We start from the raw sequence: 16,789 nt of genomic DNA on the forward strand, positions 1-16,789 counted from the left end.
ATTAAATATAACACAACATAGTCTATAATAGAGCTGTGCAGAGGTGTTGCTGACTTCTTTGATCTTTATCTGTTCTGAGAGCTTTTTATTTATGTAGACCTAAAAGTTATCTGGCCGTCGCATCATTTCTTCTTGCTTAAAACATGCGTGATGGATTTATAAGTTCCCTCTGAGCTCCGCTAATTGCACGCTGAGCTAAAAGTGGACACATGATCCTAACGGGGAGGTCGAGATGAAATCGTGACGACTGCCCCGCGTTTGGTCGTACCAACCTGATTAGCCTTCGCGTTCTCACACACGAACGTCTCGTAATTGGTGGCAAATGTTGGGGCGTTGTCGTTGACGTCCAGCACTCTGATGTAAACCGGCACACGGCTGATCTGTCGCGGGTTGTCTAGGAAACACAAAGGTGAGCACAGTGAATTCACACTAATGATTGTTTCATTACCTTACAAAACTGCACCATAGTTGGTGTGTGTGTGTATTTCCATGCATAAATCATATTGTTAACCACAGTATAAAGACATTAACATTAGTCTCTACAGTGAGGTGTACACGTCTTGATTAGCCTCTACTTTCGATTGCAGATACTCAAAGAAAAAAAAATCAAAACTACTGTAAATTCTCAAATAAAGCTAGAATTCACATGAAATAACAGACATTTCTACTGCATATTATACATCATTTTTTATCAGAGAGAAAAAAAAAAAACAAGAGGGCTTCTCTCAAATAAAATATAAAACAGGAAACTTTTAAGAGGCAGTTTATTATCGGCCTGTTTCAAATAAAGGCCTGGTCCTCCGCAGCTGCGTTAAATAAAGGCCAAAGGCCACATTGTCAGAATTTACGGTTATTTGAGTGCTGCTCTGGGTGGGACACAAACACAAGCTACCAGCCGACACTAAGTGAACTGACAGGGACTGTTTTTGTAATCTAATTCAATCAATTTAACTTTATTGGCATCAAAGATTCAAGAAACTGTATTGCCAAAGAATTGCGAATGCTTAGAAAATACAACATTCAGATTGAAATGTATTAATTATATCGCACAGTATGTACAGTATATCATATAGTTTGGAGCGAACGCTCTGCAAAGTTTCATCAGAAGGTGGCAGTAAAAGCTACCGTACGCATGGCTGTGATAAACAGAGTAGAAGAAGTAGAGGTCGCAAACTGGAAACAAAACCAGCTGTTTGCCAACTGCCAATAAACTTCAAAGATGATGAAGGGATGAAATTCGTCACCATCTACTTTTTCGACTGCAGAAGCTGCTTCTTCTTCTTCCTCTACTTCTTCCTCTCTCCAAGCAGCTGATTAGTCATGTGATTTAAATGTTCACGATGTCAGAAGTTATTCTGGTGTTTGTCATCGCCCGTTCAGCGCATTAACCCCTCTGAACCCCTTGTGGGAGTTTTTTGTGCTCCTGTCACATTTTCATTCGCTGTGTGCTCATTTTCACTTCTATATAGAGGTTCATGGAAACAGCACAATCGCAGCTAAAAGTAAAGAGATCTTATGTGCAGGGTATTTTTTACAGGATCTGGTTAATGCAATCAGTTTGTTTCTGCAAAAGTTTAAAAGAGTCATTTAGAATGACGCGATCCTGATGAAATATCACTGTTTTCAGGTTAGATTTGATTATTTTTCATGTTGAAAATTGGAAACTTAAAAATCTCACCATAATTTCTGTTTCTGAACATGATAAATGTTGTAATTTGGGCCTTTGAATGGAGGGTCGTGGGGCTCTGAGAGTCTTTTTTCAAAAAACACCTTAAGCTTTTGTAAGTTTTACCAAATTTTGCCGTTTCCATCAAACTTTTCTCAAGCGATACTTCAAAATACGCATTAGAGTGTGTTGGTGGAAACACAGCTGTTGTAGGAGGAAGACTTCCAATCTCTCACAGCCCAGAGATATCCTCCCAGTTCATAATCTCTTGTTAGGACAAGATAACATTCTACTCTACATCAGCTTTTACTTTCTTCCTTCCAATGCTCCAAATACGTTTCTTTACCCCGTTTTTTATCACTTCAACCCACGACACTGAGGAGTCAGCGTCACCTCCAAGAATCCAATTTGGCCGACAGAATAAGAGGAAGCGGGTGAAGAGAAATATCTGCTTCGCTTACTGAACTCTGTGGCGATGACGGAGATGTTGTGCCAGGCGTTCTCTTCTCTGTCCAGCTCCCTGAGGATGAACACTGACCCGTTGCCTGCATGGATGTTGAACACTCTGTCCATGTCCGTGCGCCGATCAATAGTGTACCTGCACAAAACACACACAGGGATCGGCTTCTAAACTTGTGTATTCAGGCTGTGTGGAAGTGCGCCGGTTCCCCGGGTGACGGATGCAGGCTGCAGCCACGTCCGCAGAGTTTCCCAGGTGTGAACCAGAGTGAAAATGGTCGCACTTACTGGTGAGACTGGGTTCTATTAACATTCAGCCTGGTGAGAGGGGCTTCAGAAGGCACAAGGTGCTCAAAACAAGTCTGACTAAGCTTGATGGACTTCTCTGCACTCTGCTATTATTCCCTTTCTTTGCTATTCAAACCACACAAGAAAGCACTGAGGAAAAATATGATTTTTTTGGCTTCAATCAAGGCAGCGGTTCGCCCACAGAAGAAAGGCCAACTTTGTTGAAAAGAACAAAATTGGTTTTCATCTTCAAAAAACGAGCCAAACTCTAAGTTTAAGTTAGATTAATGAACTGCGGCGACACACCTCACGTGACACAAACGTTTTCTCAGCCTGACCGTGCCGGACGCACCTGAAACGCGTCTGAACCGTTTCACGTGTCCGTGTTACAGCGTGCTCATGACTCTGGATACACGACATCCAGGCAGAGGGACTGGACGCCGCTGCCACGCTCGGATTGGCTGACTGGACGTTTGCACATGGGTTCAGTTACTTTGGCACAAGCCTTAGTGAAAATCATGTTTCTTTAACGTGAGACTCTCAGTGAGCAGCATATTTTCTCCCACCAGTTAATGCATCTCTGTCGCTTTAAAATACCCAAGTACTGACATCTTGAACGGAGCCAGTGATGACTGATTGATTGGCCTCTGATCACTATGGATTACTCTGATTTTCTATTTCTGTTTAAGCGTTTTACCTTCATGAGTGTGTTTTTTGTACTCTGAGCAGCTCTGATAAGAAACACATCTGTTCTTTCCACTGTGTTATAGTATTATTGTGAACTTGACACTGAAACCTGTTCCTATTTTAAATCTGCACAGTTTGAAGCTGACCTTCCAGCTTCTTTTACCAACGACTGGTGATTTCTTCTATTCTTATCTGCTCTCAGAGGTATCTTTACCTCTTTCTGCTCTTGCACTTCTGTCTTCAGTCTGGTTGAACCATCGTACAACGTTTTGTTTTTTTGCAAGCCCTTCATACCCTATAACATAAAGTTGCATGGAGGACTTTACAGTTTAAAAGCACTGAAGATCATTCATAAATATAGAGCAGTCCTCTCAGCCATCTGACTGAACTGAATCAAGCTTTTATGGGTGAATCCGGACTTTTCAACGCTGGTGTTTGTGAAGACGGAGCCGGAAAACAAACTTATCTGCGTGACCAGAACCGACGAGAGGTTGGTAAAACAGTGTATTTTCTTGTGATTTGGGTGAACTGACCCTTTAACATTTAAGCTGTACCCTCTGACAGTCTTGAATAGTCTGTCTTGAATAGTCTGTCCTGTGTTGATGACAGATTTATACAAGTGTTTGCAGTCCCACACACACACAAACACACGAGCCAACAGGTTATCCAGCGGTGTTGTTTTTCTCGGCTTCCCAGACTCCTGTGATACATCAGTGTGATTAATGGAGTAGCAGGCATCAGGAGGGCCGGCGTAAGAAGGAGGAGACCCCCGAGGGGAGACTATGAACCCGGGCTCTCAATGCACCGCCGCACCGCTCTCTCCGCTCGCCGCACATCCTCCCCCAGCCCCTCCCCGCCGCTTCTCCCGCATCAACCATTTTAGTGTCTTTATCTAAACACTCCCTCCTCATCTCCGCCGCCTCGCCGGCCCGACAGTAACTCTAACCTCGTTAAATCTGCGTCGGCCGTGGGCTTTGCTAATTGCTTTTCTAATATTCACAATAATTCAGCTGGCTGGGCCGAGCCCTTCCCCTGATTAATGGCAAGGAGATAACAGCGCGCCTCGTCCTGACCGGGCATCCAAAGTGCTGCACTCAGCACGCAGGCAGCTGGCTGGACGGGAGGCCGAGCAGAAGGACGTGGAGGGTTACAGAAATGTTAGCGATCAGCGGGTTGGGACATACATCCTCTTCCCTCGCTACAGAAGCTGCAGGTTGGGCTGGCTCGCCACGGCATTTTCTTTCCAGAACAAGAGTCCAGTTTAAACATTGATTTGGGGATTTGCAGGTCAAAAGGTGTCTGGTTTGACCTGGCTTATATTCCAATTGTGGAAAAGTGGTTTGATGGAGCCGAGATGAATCTCACCGTAACGTCCACTTAGCAGCTACTCTGCAGCTTCTGATCACATCGCATCATCTTCATCAACTGATTGAGTCACGCAATTTAAGAGGTTTAAATTTCCATTTTGTTTTAGAGCACTTTAAGGACTTGAAAGCTCTGGAATAGCCACTACAAGTTTCAAGGTCGAGACTGAACCTTAAATTGAGATTTTTAACACAAATCTGGAACACTGACTGGACACTTCTGTGCTTCTCTCGCTTTCACGCCAGACTAGTTAAAAGTTTCAGATGAATTTCTGCCCTTGGTGAGCTGCAGACTGGAGGCAGCATTTAGAATATCGCAGCACTAAAACGCTTCATTAAAACCAGGACTAATAAAAGTCTTTTAAGAGTTGGCAGCTGTTTAAGACAGAGTGACCATACGGCGAGAAAACTGGGGAACTTTTCCAACTCAGAAGAACCCCTTGTGTCCCTGTCAGGTTTCATTCAGGTTTGAAAACTGTGAATATTGTTCGTTTTAGGGGATTTTTGAGTAATGAGCCTCCATCACACTAGAAACTCGGGCAGCATGATCCCGTTGTATCAGCGACGGTTCGTCCCCGTGCTCACGTGCGTCTGCACACGATGCACGTTCACGCTAAGCGAGGGTATTTGCTGTGGCGAGCTGATGAAGATAACCGTCTCAGTGACTTCCTCGCGCCAGGCGGCCCCCAGGCTTCCCGGGACCTCCTCCTCCTCCTCCACTGAGCGGCTTTAAATGCCACGGGGTAGCTACCTCCTTGATGATGGGCGATAAAAGAGAATGATGTCATATTTGACACCTGCAATAAAGTGGTGGAACTTCAACCTTGAGAGCCAACTCCCTCAGTGCATCATAAAAATGAAAAAGTCTTTGAGACAGAGAGGAGGGCGCAGCCTCACACCCCACTGCCATTATTCCCATTTAATAGAATACTCGCATAATTTTGTATCTCCATGAGCTGAGTTGTGTCGGTGAACTTTTGTCGTATTTCGGTGTTTAGTGGCACTAACAGAACAGCGACGGCCTCGTTGTGTATATTAATGCAGTGTTTATGTTCATGGCGAAGAAAATCTATGGATCTACTTTGGAGCTTTTTAAATTCAGATTTAAATAATTCACTTAACGGGAGCTTCTGTATAAGTCCTGCAAGTGTTGTGCATAAATAATTTCCCCATCAGGGTCCAACACCGCTTGAATTGATTAAAGGGCGTCTGCAGAAGAAAAAAGAAACCACTCTTACAATGCTGACATTAAATATTTTCAACTCAAGGTTCAGTTAGTAGCTTCTCCCTGAGCTTTCGCCCATTTCTCATGTCCTTCTTCGTTATTATGGGATGGACCTGATACTGCATGGGACTAAATGTGAGCTTGAATTGGGTCTACTGGAGAAAAATTTGCTAATTAATGTTGATTCGGAGCACAAATTTTGGGTGCGATCGAACCACTTAATTTGATTTGATCCAATTAATGAATCTAATTGAGTCTGTTTGCTAACTTTCTAAAATCAAAGACTATTTGCACCTGAAATTCTTATCTAAGATTCAAGGGTTCCTCTTCTGCCTCACATATGGAGAGATTCACAGATAAAGCATCAAAAACTCGATTGCTGTACCTTCTTAACCGCCAAACTTCTCATTTCTCATTTTTGCTGACCGTCTTCAAATGCATAATGCATGCACAGTTTTAGCTTTTTCCAGGTTCCATTCATGTTCCCACAGTACGAAAATGAAATTCAAATCAGTCTGCACTCCGACTGCACTACCGAGCAATGATAAAGTTATTAAACATAATTAGACTTAATTAAATAATAAAAAATATTTTAATTTAAAATATTAAAAATTTAAACCAAAGGTCTGCTCAGAAGCTTTTTCCGCTACTTTAATCTCACAGTGGCTCAAACTTTCACTTTTAAATCATAATGGATGCAAAGTCCAAAGGGTGCTAGGATGTGGGTGAAAGTTCCGGAAAAAAAAGCAAGTAAGTTACAGTTTTTACATAAATGAATGGAAGTCAATGGCTGCTTTAGAGAGTGTTCAAAAATCTAAATCACTGCAGCACAAACTGATACGGTCCCCCTTAAGGTCCATGAGGTTCAGTACCTGACGAGACTGCTTTTGTCGTCGGGGTCGGACGCGCTGACCGAGCCGATGACGGTGTTCCTGGCGGCGTCTTCTTTGACCTCCATGACGTAGCTGGCTCGCTCGAACACCGGCGGCTCGTCCACGTCCTCCACGATGATCTTGATGGTGGCCTCGTCCCTGAAGGGGCCCACGGAGAAGAAGCGGGGGTTGATGTGGGCGTTTTCCACCTGAACGCGGAGACTGTACTGACGCTTCCTCTCAAAGTCGAGCGGCTGCAACGACAGAGAGAAGACGCACGATGAGATGTTGAACATTCCCGAACTCTGTACATTTCTTTGTTTTCGCAAGCTGAAAAGAAAAATCCGCTGTGACTCTTTGTTTCCCGCTCTAATCATCCCCTTTGTCCCTTAACTTTTACTTTTAAACCTTCATCTGTATGCAGCCACACGCTCAGCTGTTGATTTTGGGAAAACTAATATCCATTGAGAGCATCCTGCCACATTTAATTTCAGGCCAGATTGGGATTGTGTTCATTAAACTGACAATCTTTTCCAGAGCATCGTCTAATGAGCGCGTGTGAAGGGGTTCGGCGTCTTGTTCAAGGACACTAACAAGACTTTTGATGGACACACATGGGCTGCTGCTGCTGCACAGATCAGGCCTGCGCTCTTTTGGACATGCAACAGCCTTTCACTTAACTGCTGCCACATCCTGAATAATGTGACAGAAGGGGAAAACTAACATGACAACATGGCCATATTGGTACTAGACATGATTAAAAAAGCATTTTTATCCATGGAGTCTGGTTGGACAAATACAGGATATAGATATAGCAGTTATTGAGCAGTACTGCACATTCTATGTACGTCTTCTTCCTCTTCTCTTCTTTGTTCCTGTTTCTTTATGCACAGACAAAGAAACAGCAGCCTCTTGGATGCTTTTTTCAACTTGATTTCCTGATCGCTGCCACACTGTGAAACAATCAATCAAAGTTGTCTGTGGATGTTCGCCGGGTGACATCTGTTCATTTTGCTTTTCTTTTTTTGCGTTAAATGAAGAGATCAGTACATAAGATGAGTACACGAGCGTCAGAGAAAATCAGCGGATGGTGAGGACTTCACGATGGAAAACACAAACTGTAATGCAGAAAAAAAAACTGTCCTTTTTACTTTGTGAGGGCGAATCAAGGTTGAACACATTTCCATGTTAGAAGATTTAAAAGAACTAAAACACAGAAAATAAGTAATATCTAATATGATTGCTATCTTGCTGAAGGACACATCTGTTGAGAAGCACAGCTCTACATTCATGTATCAAGTATTTAGTTCACTGAATAATTCACTGGATAGATGACAGCAATAAAGACACAAATTTAAACTTTTATTTGGTGGTATAAATACATGTATATATATTAGGGATATTTATCCGAGACCTTTTCTGTTGCTATAACATTTCATTTCACCCATTTGTTAACTCGATAAGAAGCAGCTTTGTTATTTTTATGCATGATCCCCTATAATCCTGCATCCACTGTACACTGCTCTTGCATCCTATAATTTATGGACTGGGCACAGTGATGAGTAGCCTGATTCCTGCACCACTGCCAGTGTTTTCTGCCGCTGTGCATTTTAGCACAGGGTGGTGGTATGCTTTCGCTTTTATGCTCCTTTTTTCCTGAACGTTTTTTGAAGCTGCAGCCACCGAAGGTATCCCCCCATTGATGGAAATAATTGGGGAGCAATGCATTTTAATGAATGTGCGCTGAGCAGGAGCAGCTGGATCACAGTGAGCTTCCTACTGTACATATGAAAGGATGCCAGGTCCGTGATCGCTGGAAACAGCCAATGAGAGCTTGAAAAGTCCACACGGAACGAGCCATTTTCTGAATCCATGAATAATAACACAATATGAGTCAGTGATTTTCACTGTTTCTTGTTAAGGCGAGGGGGGGGGAGTGGCACGTCAATGGGAGGAATGTGCCGCTTTGAAGGACCAGTACAAGCCGAGATGGGACGCACTCCCACTTGACAAGCCCATTTAATTAGCCGGTTCAGAATTAGGGCATGCTCGCTCCTCACACGCACTCTGCCTGCACACCACATCCACTACAGCAGCACCGCGGCTACAAAAGGCAATTATGTCATCCTCCACTTAATGATGGCATGATGGAAGCGATCGATCGAAGGCTGCAGAGAGGGCGCTTGATAAGGCAACTGCCAGATCCTGTTGAATACATCAGAAACACACCACAGCACACCGCTGAATGCTACGATCCATACTGAGCATCAATATTGCTGCTTTGGTCTCAGCTGAGAGGAAGAAGTAGGCTCGCTCAAAACACATGGACCGGGAGTGTGGGCAGGCCTAAGCTGGGAACTAATAACTCTCCTGTCCGTCTCGCAGCTGTCAGAGCATATGGAAATATAAGGTTTATCCTTACCGTGCTGGCCATAATGACTGCGCGCTAACAAATGAACAGGTGATGCTACGTGAGCTGCACACTTAAAATCACTGTTCAATCGATGATAGACGAGTGCTTATTTACTAAAAAAAGATCTTCATGAAGTCAAACCACAACATGTTTTCACCAATATCCTTTCACTGTATTAACATTCTGTAATTTCTTCTTTCTACAGTAGTTTTCGTTGGTAGTGGCGGAGTCCGCCATTCAGGCGCTGCTGCTGCTGCTTCACATTAAAGGTTTCTTTTTTTACTGTGAACCGGCGACACACATCTGTCACCGCGGTTACCGCTTCTTGTGATCACGCATCAAAAAAACGTGGTCGTTTTCTGGATTCTCTGACAGCGGATCAGTTTTCAAGTGAGCTGTTAGATTAAGAGCTGCGGGTGACAGGCTGCACAACTCCAGAAGGTAGCCAACAGCCACAGTATCGTGGAAGACTGCTCGCGCCACGTGATGGAAAGAGTGCGATTATTGACTGACTTCTTTATTAAAACAACATGAGTTTGCTTGGCTGAGCTGTAAACAGCCCTTCTGTTGTATTTCTGTCAAAGTGGCAGCCGGGACGAGAATCTTTAACTAACTTTAATGTCTTTGTTCAGCTCTAGTGCACATTTAGGAGAACACACAAAGCGTACATGAAAGCAGCACCTTAGCAGAGCTGCAGCGGCTTCAGTCCTCCGTGTGTCGACAGGTGCATTGATTAAAATAGAAGTTCCTGTAGACGTGCGAGAGACAGACGACTGGGACTCACGTCTGAAACGTCTCTTGTGAAGACAAGCCTTTATTGTAAAGGTTTCCTCTGAGGCGGCGCGAGGTCACGTTAAGCTCGACCAATCAGAGGGTTAGGGCAGCCTGACAGGCGAAACCCAGGGCAAAAAAAGGATAATAAGGACACTGTTTGAGAGATTTTAGTGAGTCAGTCAAACTGTTTTGGAGGGAGAAAAAGAGGAAGACATGCCCCCCCCCCCAATTCCCTGTGGAAACTACACTCACTCACACTGCACCCCTCACCAAACACCAACAGACAGCGCCTGACCTTCCTCAGCACGATGACGCCCTCCTGCGTGCTCCTGTTGGTGGTGATATCAAACATGCCGGGGCCGTCGCTCCCGATGATCCTGTAGTCCATCTCCGCGTTCTCGCCGATGTCGGCGTCCATGGCCCGGATCACTCCCACCACAGACCCGAGCTCGATGGACTCGGGCACCCTGAACTCGTACAGGGCTGCGGAGACAGAATTTCATATTTGTGATCTGGTGGAGTGACAAGTGCATCACAGTGCAGACAGACAGAAAAAGAAGCAGCTGCAGAGAGAAAGAGTCAGAGATTGAGTGTGCGAGCAGGGCAACGGAGGTCACATCCTTGGGAGGTTTTTTTTTTTCACGTCCATTTCCGGCTTTTCGCACAAAGACGCGATTCATGTAAGAAGTGAAGCAAAATTAAAAGCCTCATCGTGCAGCATTTTGTGCCTTGAAGGGAAAAGGGACACAGCACCAGCCCCGACGCCCGACTTGCATCGCAACCCGAATATTTTTCACGGCCCCGAAAAAAAGGAGAGCGTAAGCGGGTGAGTCAGAGAGCGAGAGCACAGGCGAGCGAGTGAGTCAGAGCCAATCACAGGGCGGCCACATAAGAGCCAGCAGAGGAGGGAAAGTGTGTGAAAGGGAGAAGGCGAGTGGGAGATTTAGTGCTGCAACATTTGTAGATCAGCTGTGGAGCAGACATTTCATATGCGCCGAAACATATTTCATCTCCAAAACAGACATTTGGCCTTTCCTGTTAGCCGCTACAAGCCGCAGTGACTCGAAGTTTAGGATGTAACATAAATTCTGGGCCAATTTGCTCAACATGAATTAATTGCCTCTTCTTCTTCTTCTTCTACTTCTCCTCTTTTTATTTTCTGAGATGATTTCCTGGTTCGAGGCGGGTAAATTGATGGCTGCCTGTCGGCCGTGGCGGCCCCGGCTGCATCTCGTATGCTTAAATAAATAGCTGGACCGCGGGAGGGAGCGGGCGTGATATACACACAGCCTGCGGAGACAAACAGCACTGACACACTAATAAAACATGCTGACAGTGTTTTGGCAACGCCTGAGTCGGCAGGTCTCCATGACGCTGACACTTGCCTCCACACACACACACACACACACACACGCTGAAAGCGACGCACGGTGTGAAGGTTTCCCTAGGCTAACAGGTATTTAGCATTGGGTGGAAAAGAAGAGGCATCACTCCGGCAGACAACAATGATATCGCTTCCTGACACTCTTCCTCCTCTGGGTGTCCCATTACAATATCTCTTCCTCTTTCTCCCTCTTTCAATCTTCCCCTCCTCCTGTCTCCCCCACCTCCCTCCATCACGCGTCGCCCGCATCACTCTTCCTCTTTCTTCTTCTATCTCCCCCTCCTGTCACCTCCTCCGTTCCCGCCGTATCCATCTCCCTCCGTCCTCTCACCGTTCATTCATCGGCGGCGGGGCTGAGGCGACAGCGTCTGTCTCGCTCCCCGTCCCCCCCCCCCCCCAAGCTGGTGGGAGGACGCGGGTGATAAATGGGGGAGACGGCGGGAGTTCTGCGGTCGCGTGCTCGCCGAGCGTCGGCGGCCTCGCCCGCCGTACAGTTGCCGCTACTGAGGGGAAACACGGCGACACCAGCAATCTGTCAGCCTGATCTGGCTGCCTTCGCCAGATGCATGAGGGGAAGTGAGACGGGTGGGAGGCGTGGGGGGGAGAAGAAAGGGAGACAATGTGTGAGACTGAAAGAGAGTAGGGAGGGAGCAGAGAGGAAGGGTCGATGATTGATGAGCGAGAGGGGAACAAAAAGAGGGAAAAAGTGCACCGAGGACAGTTGGAGCACTAAATTGAGAACATTGGTTTTATGGAGTAAAAGGCAGCAAAAGAAAGACTTAATAGTGGGAGATAGACAAAGAGAGCGGAGGAGCAGGGGAGATAAAGCTCAGTGAATGTACTCTCTTCATTTAATAGGGATTACAGGGCTGATCTGATGCACTTTGCAGGACCCTTCGCTCTGTCATATGGCTCTCTATTTAATTATTCGCTGCCTTTAAGAGGCCCGTGCAAAAACCCAGAGCCTGCTGCAATAATCCAAATTCATTTTGAAACTGACACCAGATGGGGGCTGCCGGCCTGGCACGGGCTCGCACTGACAAGTGGTTTTCGTGTGCTGAGTATCGGTCACTCTGCATGTGTGTGTGTGTGTGGGCGGCACTCACTCTTGGTGAAGCGTGGCGGGTTGTCGTTCACGTCGGAGAGGGTGATGCTGACCGTCGTGGTCCCCGAGAGCCCGCCCATCTGTCCGGCCATGTCTTTGGCCTGGATCACGACCTGGTAGTTCTCCTTCACTTCCCGGTCCATGCCAGGCAGGGCTGTCTTGATCAGGCCTGAGGAGAAATCCCACTTCACGTTGAGAGTTTGTCTTAAAGAAAAAGTCCATCTGCTTATTTAATGGCTGAGTCAAATGCATTTATGCACTGTATACAGTTTGCCTCGCAGGGCTTTACGATCTGCAGACCCATAAAGCTCTATACTTTCAGCTTTTATTATATTTACTAAAGCTTTAGTATGTATAGTCAAGTCAAGTCAGATTTATTTATCCAGCCCAATATCATAAATCACAATTTTCCTCCAGGGGCTTCGCAAACTGTGCAGCATAAGACACCCTCTACCCTTCAAGCCTCGATTCAGATCAGGAAAACCTCCTCCAAGATGAGGAAAAAATGGGAGAAGCTTCAGGACGGATTTCTCCCAGGACGGACAGACATCATCAAATAAAAAATCACAGAACGTGCAAATGATGCTATGAAGGAAAAAAAAGAAGTTAAAGCTAAAACAAGTCGGTTGACAGAAAATTAATCTGCAAATATTTTCAGCTAAACTGCTTTCGGCTTTCAAAACGTGTTAATTTGCTCCTTTTCTTTGTTAAATCTGAAAAAAACTGAATATGTTTGGGTTGGGTCTTCTGCTCTGAGAACCTCTAATCGCCATTTTTCACTACTTTTTTGACAAGTTGGATAATCAGCACACTAAGTTGCACATAAAAAAAATAATCATTAGCTGCAACCCTGAACGCATTTCTCAATGTTGAGCTTGACTGTTGAACATCGGGATGGAAACGTGACCCCGCTGAGAAGTTTAACCACTTATTTTTATGTGCTCGGCCCCGGCGGGTCGGCAGCAGCTCATCTGCCCGTTTCGCTGAAAGCACTTTCCGAGGTGTGCTCGGCACAAGAGGACCTCGTGACCCCGTTGACCGCTCAGTGCAGGTCAACAGTGTCCTTTTGCAGCGGCCAACAGAACTTTTGGATCTGCTGGAACATAAAATCTGAAAATGTGCTAAAAAGTAAAAGTGGTGAGCTTAAGTCAGGCAGCATATCGGTGCTTTTTAGAGTCAGTCTATTATAACTAACATGCACAGCATTGGCTGTAAGTTCCATTAGATTACAGTAGATTCATCTCTACTGTCACTGCACAGAATATGTTGCCACAGCAACAAAATGCAGTTTAAATCAAACCACAAGGTGCAAATTAGTGGCAGAGTCCATATAGAATAAATAAACCAATACACAGTATGGACAGTGTGAGTGCAACTATTTTGATCGCTGATTAATGATTTTAATCATTTATTAGAAGCAAAAGTGACCCAAAGGGCAGAGTCAGAGCTTCTCAGCTGAGAACATTTGCTGATTTTCTCTGTTTTATATGTCGTAAACTGAATATCTTTGGGTTTCAGGCTGTTCGTCGGACTAAAAGAGACATTTGGAGACGTCACCTCGGACTCTGGGAAACTAAAACGAACATTTATTTTCAATATTTTACACTAAATGACGACCCAATTAAAGGAAGTCATCAGAAGATGCACTGAGTGCACGGACTGAGTGAATGATATGTACAGTATGAACAGAGTCAATAAAAAGTCTGCACAGCTCGAACGCTCAACAGTAAGTCATCTTTAGAGCTACAGAAGTCTGCGCAGCCGTCGTAAAATCAACCCGACATAAAACTAATGGACTGTTTCCTCGGGTGGACTGCGTATATCTAAAGACCACTGTGCTCACCTGAAATAGTTCTAAAAATAAGCCAGTCTGCATCAGCTGTATTGAATTAATGATATTTCTTTTTTTTTTAGAGCTGAACATCTACAGGCCAGAGAATTAAACCACTAAGAACACTTTATTACCGAAAGGTCAGCCCTCTCGCTCAGTATGCGCAGCGGCACGGAGCTCAGCGGCCACCCAGGAGCACATTTTGGTGTCTGTGTTCTCATGATTTACCCGGTAAGAGGACCAAAGGGCCAATCTACCAAAACCACAGCGCCGTCCTTTAATTTTCCAAGTGCAGCATTCGCCTCCAAATGCATTCGCCTTCATTCATCCTCACCCCTTTGGAATTAAGACTCCGCTAACGTTCAGCCTTTCAAGTGCCGTGCGGTTGCTTACTTCTCCGCTGCGACGCGTCAGATCTGCGGCTTGGAGTCAGGACAGAGACTGTGTGAGGCGGTAATTGGCAGCGCATTCAAAAGGTGCGTGCCGTCTCCCATCAGAGCCGGTCTTAAATCCCGTCTGCTGCCGCACGTTTGAATCTGAAGCGTCGTCGGGCGACGAGCGGAAGATGAAAAAAAAAATCCGTTTCACCCTAAATAAACTGCTTTGACAAACTTCATCACTTTCAGTCTGAATAGATGATTCACGGCATATCAAACAATAACGAAGGGGGAGAGGCTGACGCGGCGCATCGCTCAGATCAGACCGGCCTGCGCTGCTCAAAAGGACTTGCTCTTTTCTTCGTAACGTGGAGAAAAGAAACGCAGGCACAATGCAAATCCTTTATTTCCCCTCCTAACCAAGTGGAGTGCGTCGCACAGACGGCGACGCGCTCTGGAGGCAGCAGCCGTCGTTCAGGCGGGAGGGGAAGCGAACGTATGGCCGCCTTTACGTCTACCTTTGTTCCCGCCTAATGGCGACAATACATGCACACAGAGGAGGAGACGGGAAACAAATCCTGCTTATAATGTGATGTCCAGGCATGTCTTTGTGTAAGAGGGGATGTCAGCTTACATACCACATGTGGGATAAACCATATTACCGTTAATCCCTCCGCTAATCTGCAAATGGCTTCTTCTTTTTTTTTGTCGTTTCCCTTTTGTTTAAGCAAAAAAGACACGAGCGGGATGTGTTCCAAAGCGCACATTAATGATTAAAACTAGCAAGCGGCGAGATTTTTGGGGTTGGTGATCTGCCACTCTCTCTGCTTTAAATCCCCCTCGCCCGCCAGCCTGCGAGAGGAGGCGGGCGTGGTTGGTATTGTTGGTTAAAGTCGCAGCATTCCTGGAGTTATTCTGTCATAAATTGTTTTAATTTTCTTTCCTGCTGCGGCTCGTCTTGTATGCCTGCTTCGGTTAGTGATTTGTTATGTTTGCCAGACGCGGGGTGCAAACTTGTTGCATTCATATGTGGGTTTCGCACGTAGGTGGAGAGCGTAACGCCATTAGCATCGTTGGGCAGGAGGATAAGAAAGAGTGGAGAGTTGTGCAAAAAGCAGCATCCTTCACGGCTGCAGTGCATGCTGGTCCACTGAGGCCTTTTCCAGGATGGATCTTCCCTCGCACGAGTGCTAAACTTCGCTAAATAATGTGTCGGCAAAGACGTCTTTTCATCCTCAAGGACAAAACACAAAGGCGCGATGTTCACTTTTCATGTTTTAGATAAATTTCCACTGTTAAATTTCAGTACTGCTGAGCAGAAGAGACCTCAACGCTGCAAACATCTCCTCCAAGTCTAATTTTCTGAATAAAACTTTAAAATAAAATGAGACAATTTGAAGTTGATTCCAATGAAAATCAATTTGTCTTAAGCAACGCTTGTTTCCTCAAGAAACAGGCAATTATTTCTGGAAAGTCCTTGAAAAAAATCTGGTTTCTATTGGTTAGTGTTAGTGTAGTGGCACATTTTTCTACTTCTTTTTAAGAAAATAAGGTTTTTAGCACTCAGGTTTTGAGTGGAAGATTTTCTCGCAGTGCGCTCCTCTGTGAGAAGCCCCAAAGTCCCAGTTTTCATGAACACAGCGTCATGCTGTGGCTTTTAAAAAGTGCAGTCGTCTTCTTGAAGCAAGCTGATGTCAGAAAACAGGCCGAAATGTTCCCACTGCTCACTGACAGGACGGACTTAATAAGAGCTTTTTTGTCTACACTTGAAATGAAAAAACACCAAAGGACGGCAACAACAGCTGAACGCCGACTGCGTGGCGAGCATTTGCGGGCGGATTTTGCATGTGAGGCGTCACTGACCAGTCTCGGGGTCCACAGAGAAGTACGGCTGGCCCTCCAGGATGCTGTACACCACCCTGGCGCTGTTCCCGTACGTGGCGTCGTCCGCGTCCGTGGCCGTCACCTGAATCACGGAGGTGCCTGAGGGAGGAAGATTCATGACAATGATTTAGATCAACTCTTCAATACCGCTGAAAATTGCCTGCTGGATAATTGGTTAAGCTGATGCACCTTCTGATGAGGTGTCGGATCCTCTTCTAATCATGCTCATGCAGAATGTGACTGATCATTTCTGTCCCTTCGCATTACCCAAACTGATCTTTACTCCTCGGCCACTTTACCCTTATACATGATTGATTTTCGCGGGTAATCGATAAGTCCTAATGTATTTTTCTAAGTATATCTCTCAAAGCATACAAGCAGCAGCGATAGCGGCTCTTTGCAAACCCCAAGAAGCCTATTAGTGCATCCACAGATCTGGAGTGTCTAAGAAGCCAAATAT

At 45.5% G+C, this 16,789-nt stretch overlaps 1 protein-coding gene across 1 annotated transcript in view; it reads right to left on the reverse strand.

Annotated features, from left to right (window-relative positions):
* LOC121623706 (cadherin-6-like) overlaps positions 1-16,789 on the reverse strand; it is a 51,726-nt gene that overhangs the window by 3,431 nt on the left and 31,506 nt on the right. Inside the window, exons 4-9 of the mRNA XM_041961101.1 lie at positions 16,309-16,428; positions 12,239-12,406; positions 10,044-10,231; positions 6,562-6,815; positions 2,128-2,264; positions 273-394 (exon numbers count right to left, since the gene is read on the reverse strand). Coding sequence (XP_041817035.1) covers positions 273-394; positions 2,128-2,264; positions 6,562-6,815; positions 10,044-10,231; positions 12,239-12,406; positions 16,309-16,428 — 989 coding nt within the window. The remainder of the gene's footprint in view (positions 1-272; positions 395-2,127; positions 2,265-6,561; positions 6,816-10,043; positions 10,232-12,238; positions 12,407-16,308; positions 16,429-16,789) is intronic.

This window comes from Chelmon rostratus, chromosome 20, assembly GCF_017976325.1.
Source record: "Chelmon rostratus isolate fCheRos1 chromosome 20, fCheRos1.pri, whole genome shotgun sequence".
NCBI lineage: Eukaryota > Metazoa > Chordata > Actinopteri > Chaetodontiformes > Chaetodontidae > Chelmon > Chelmon rostratus.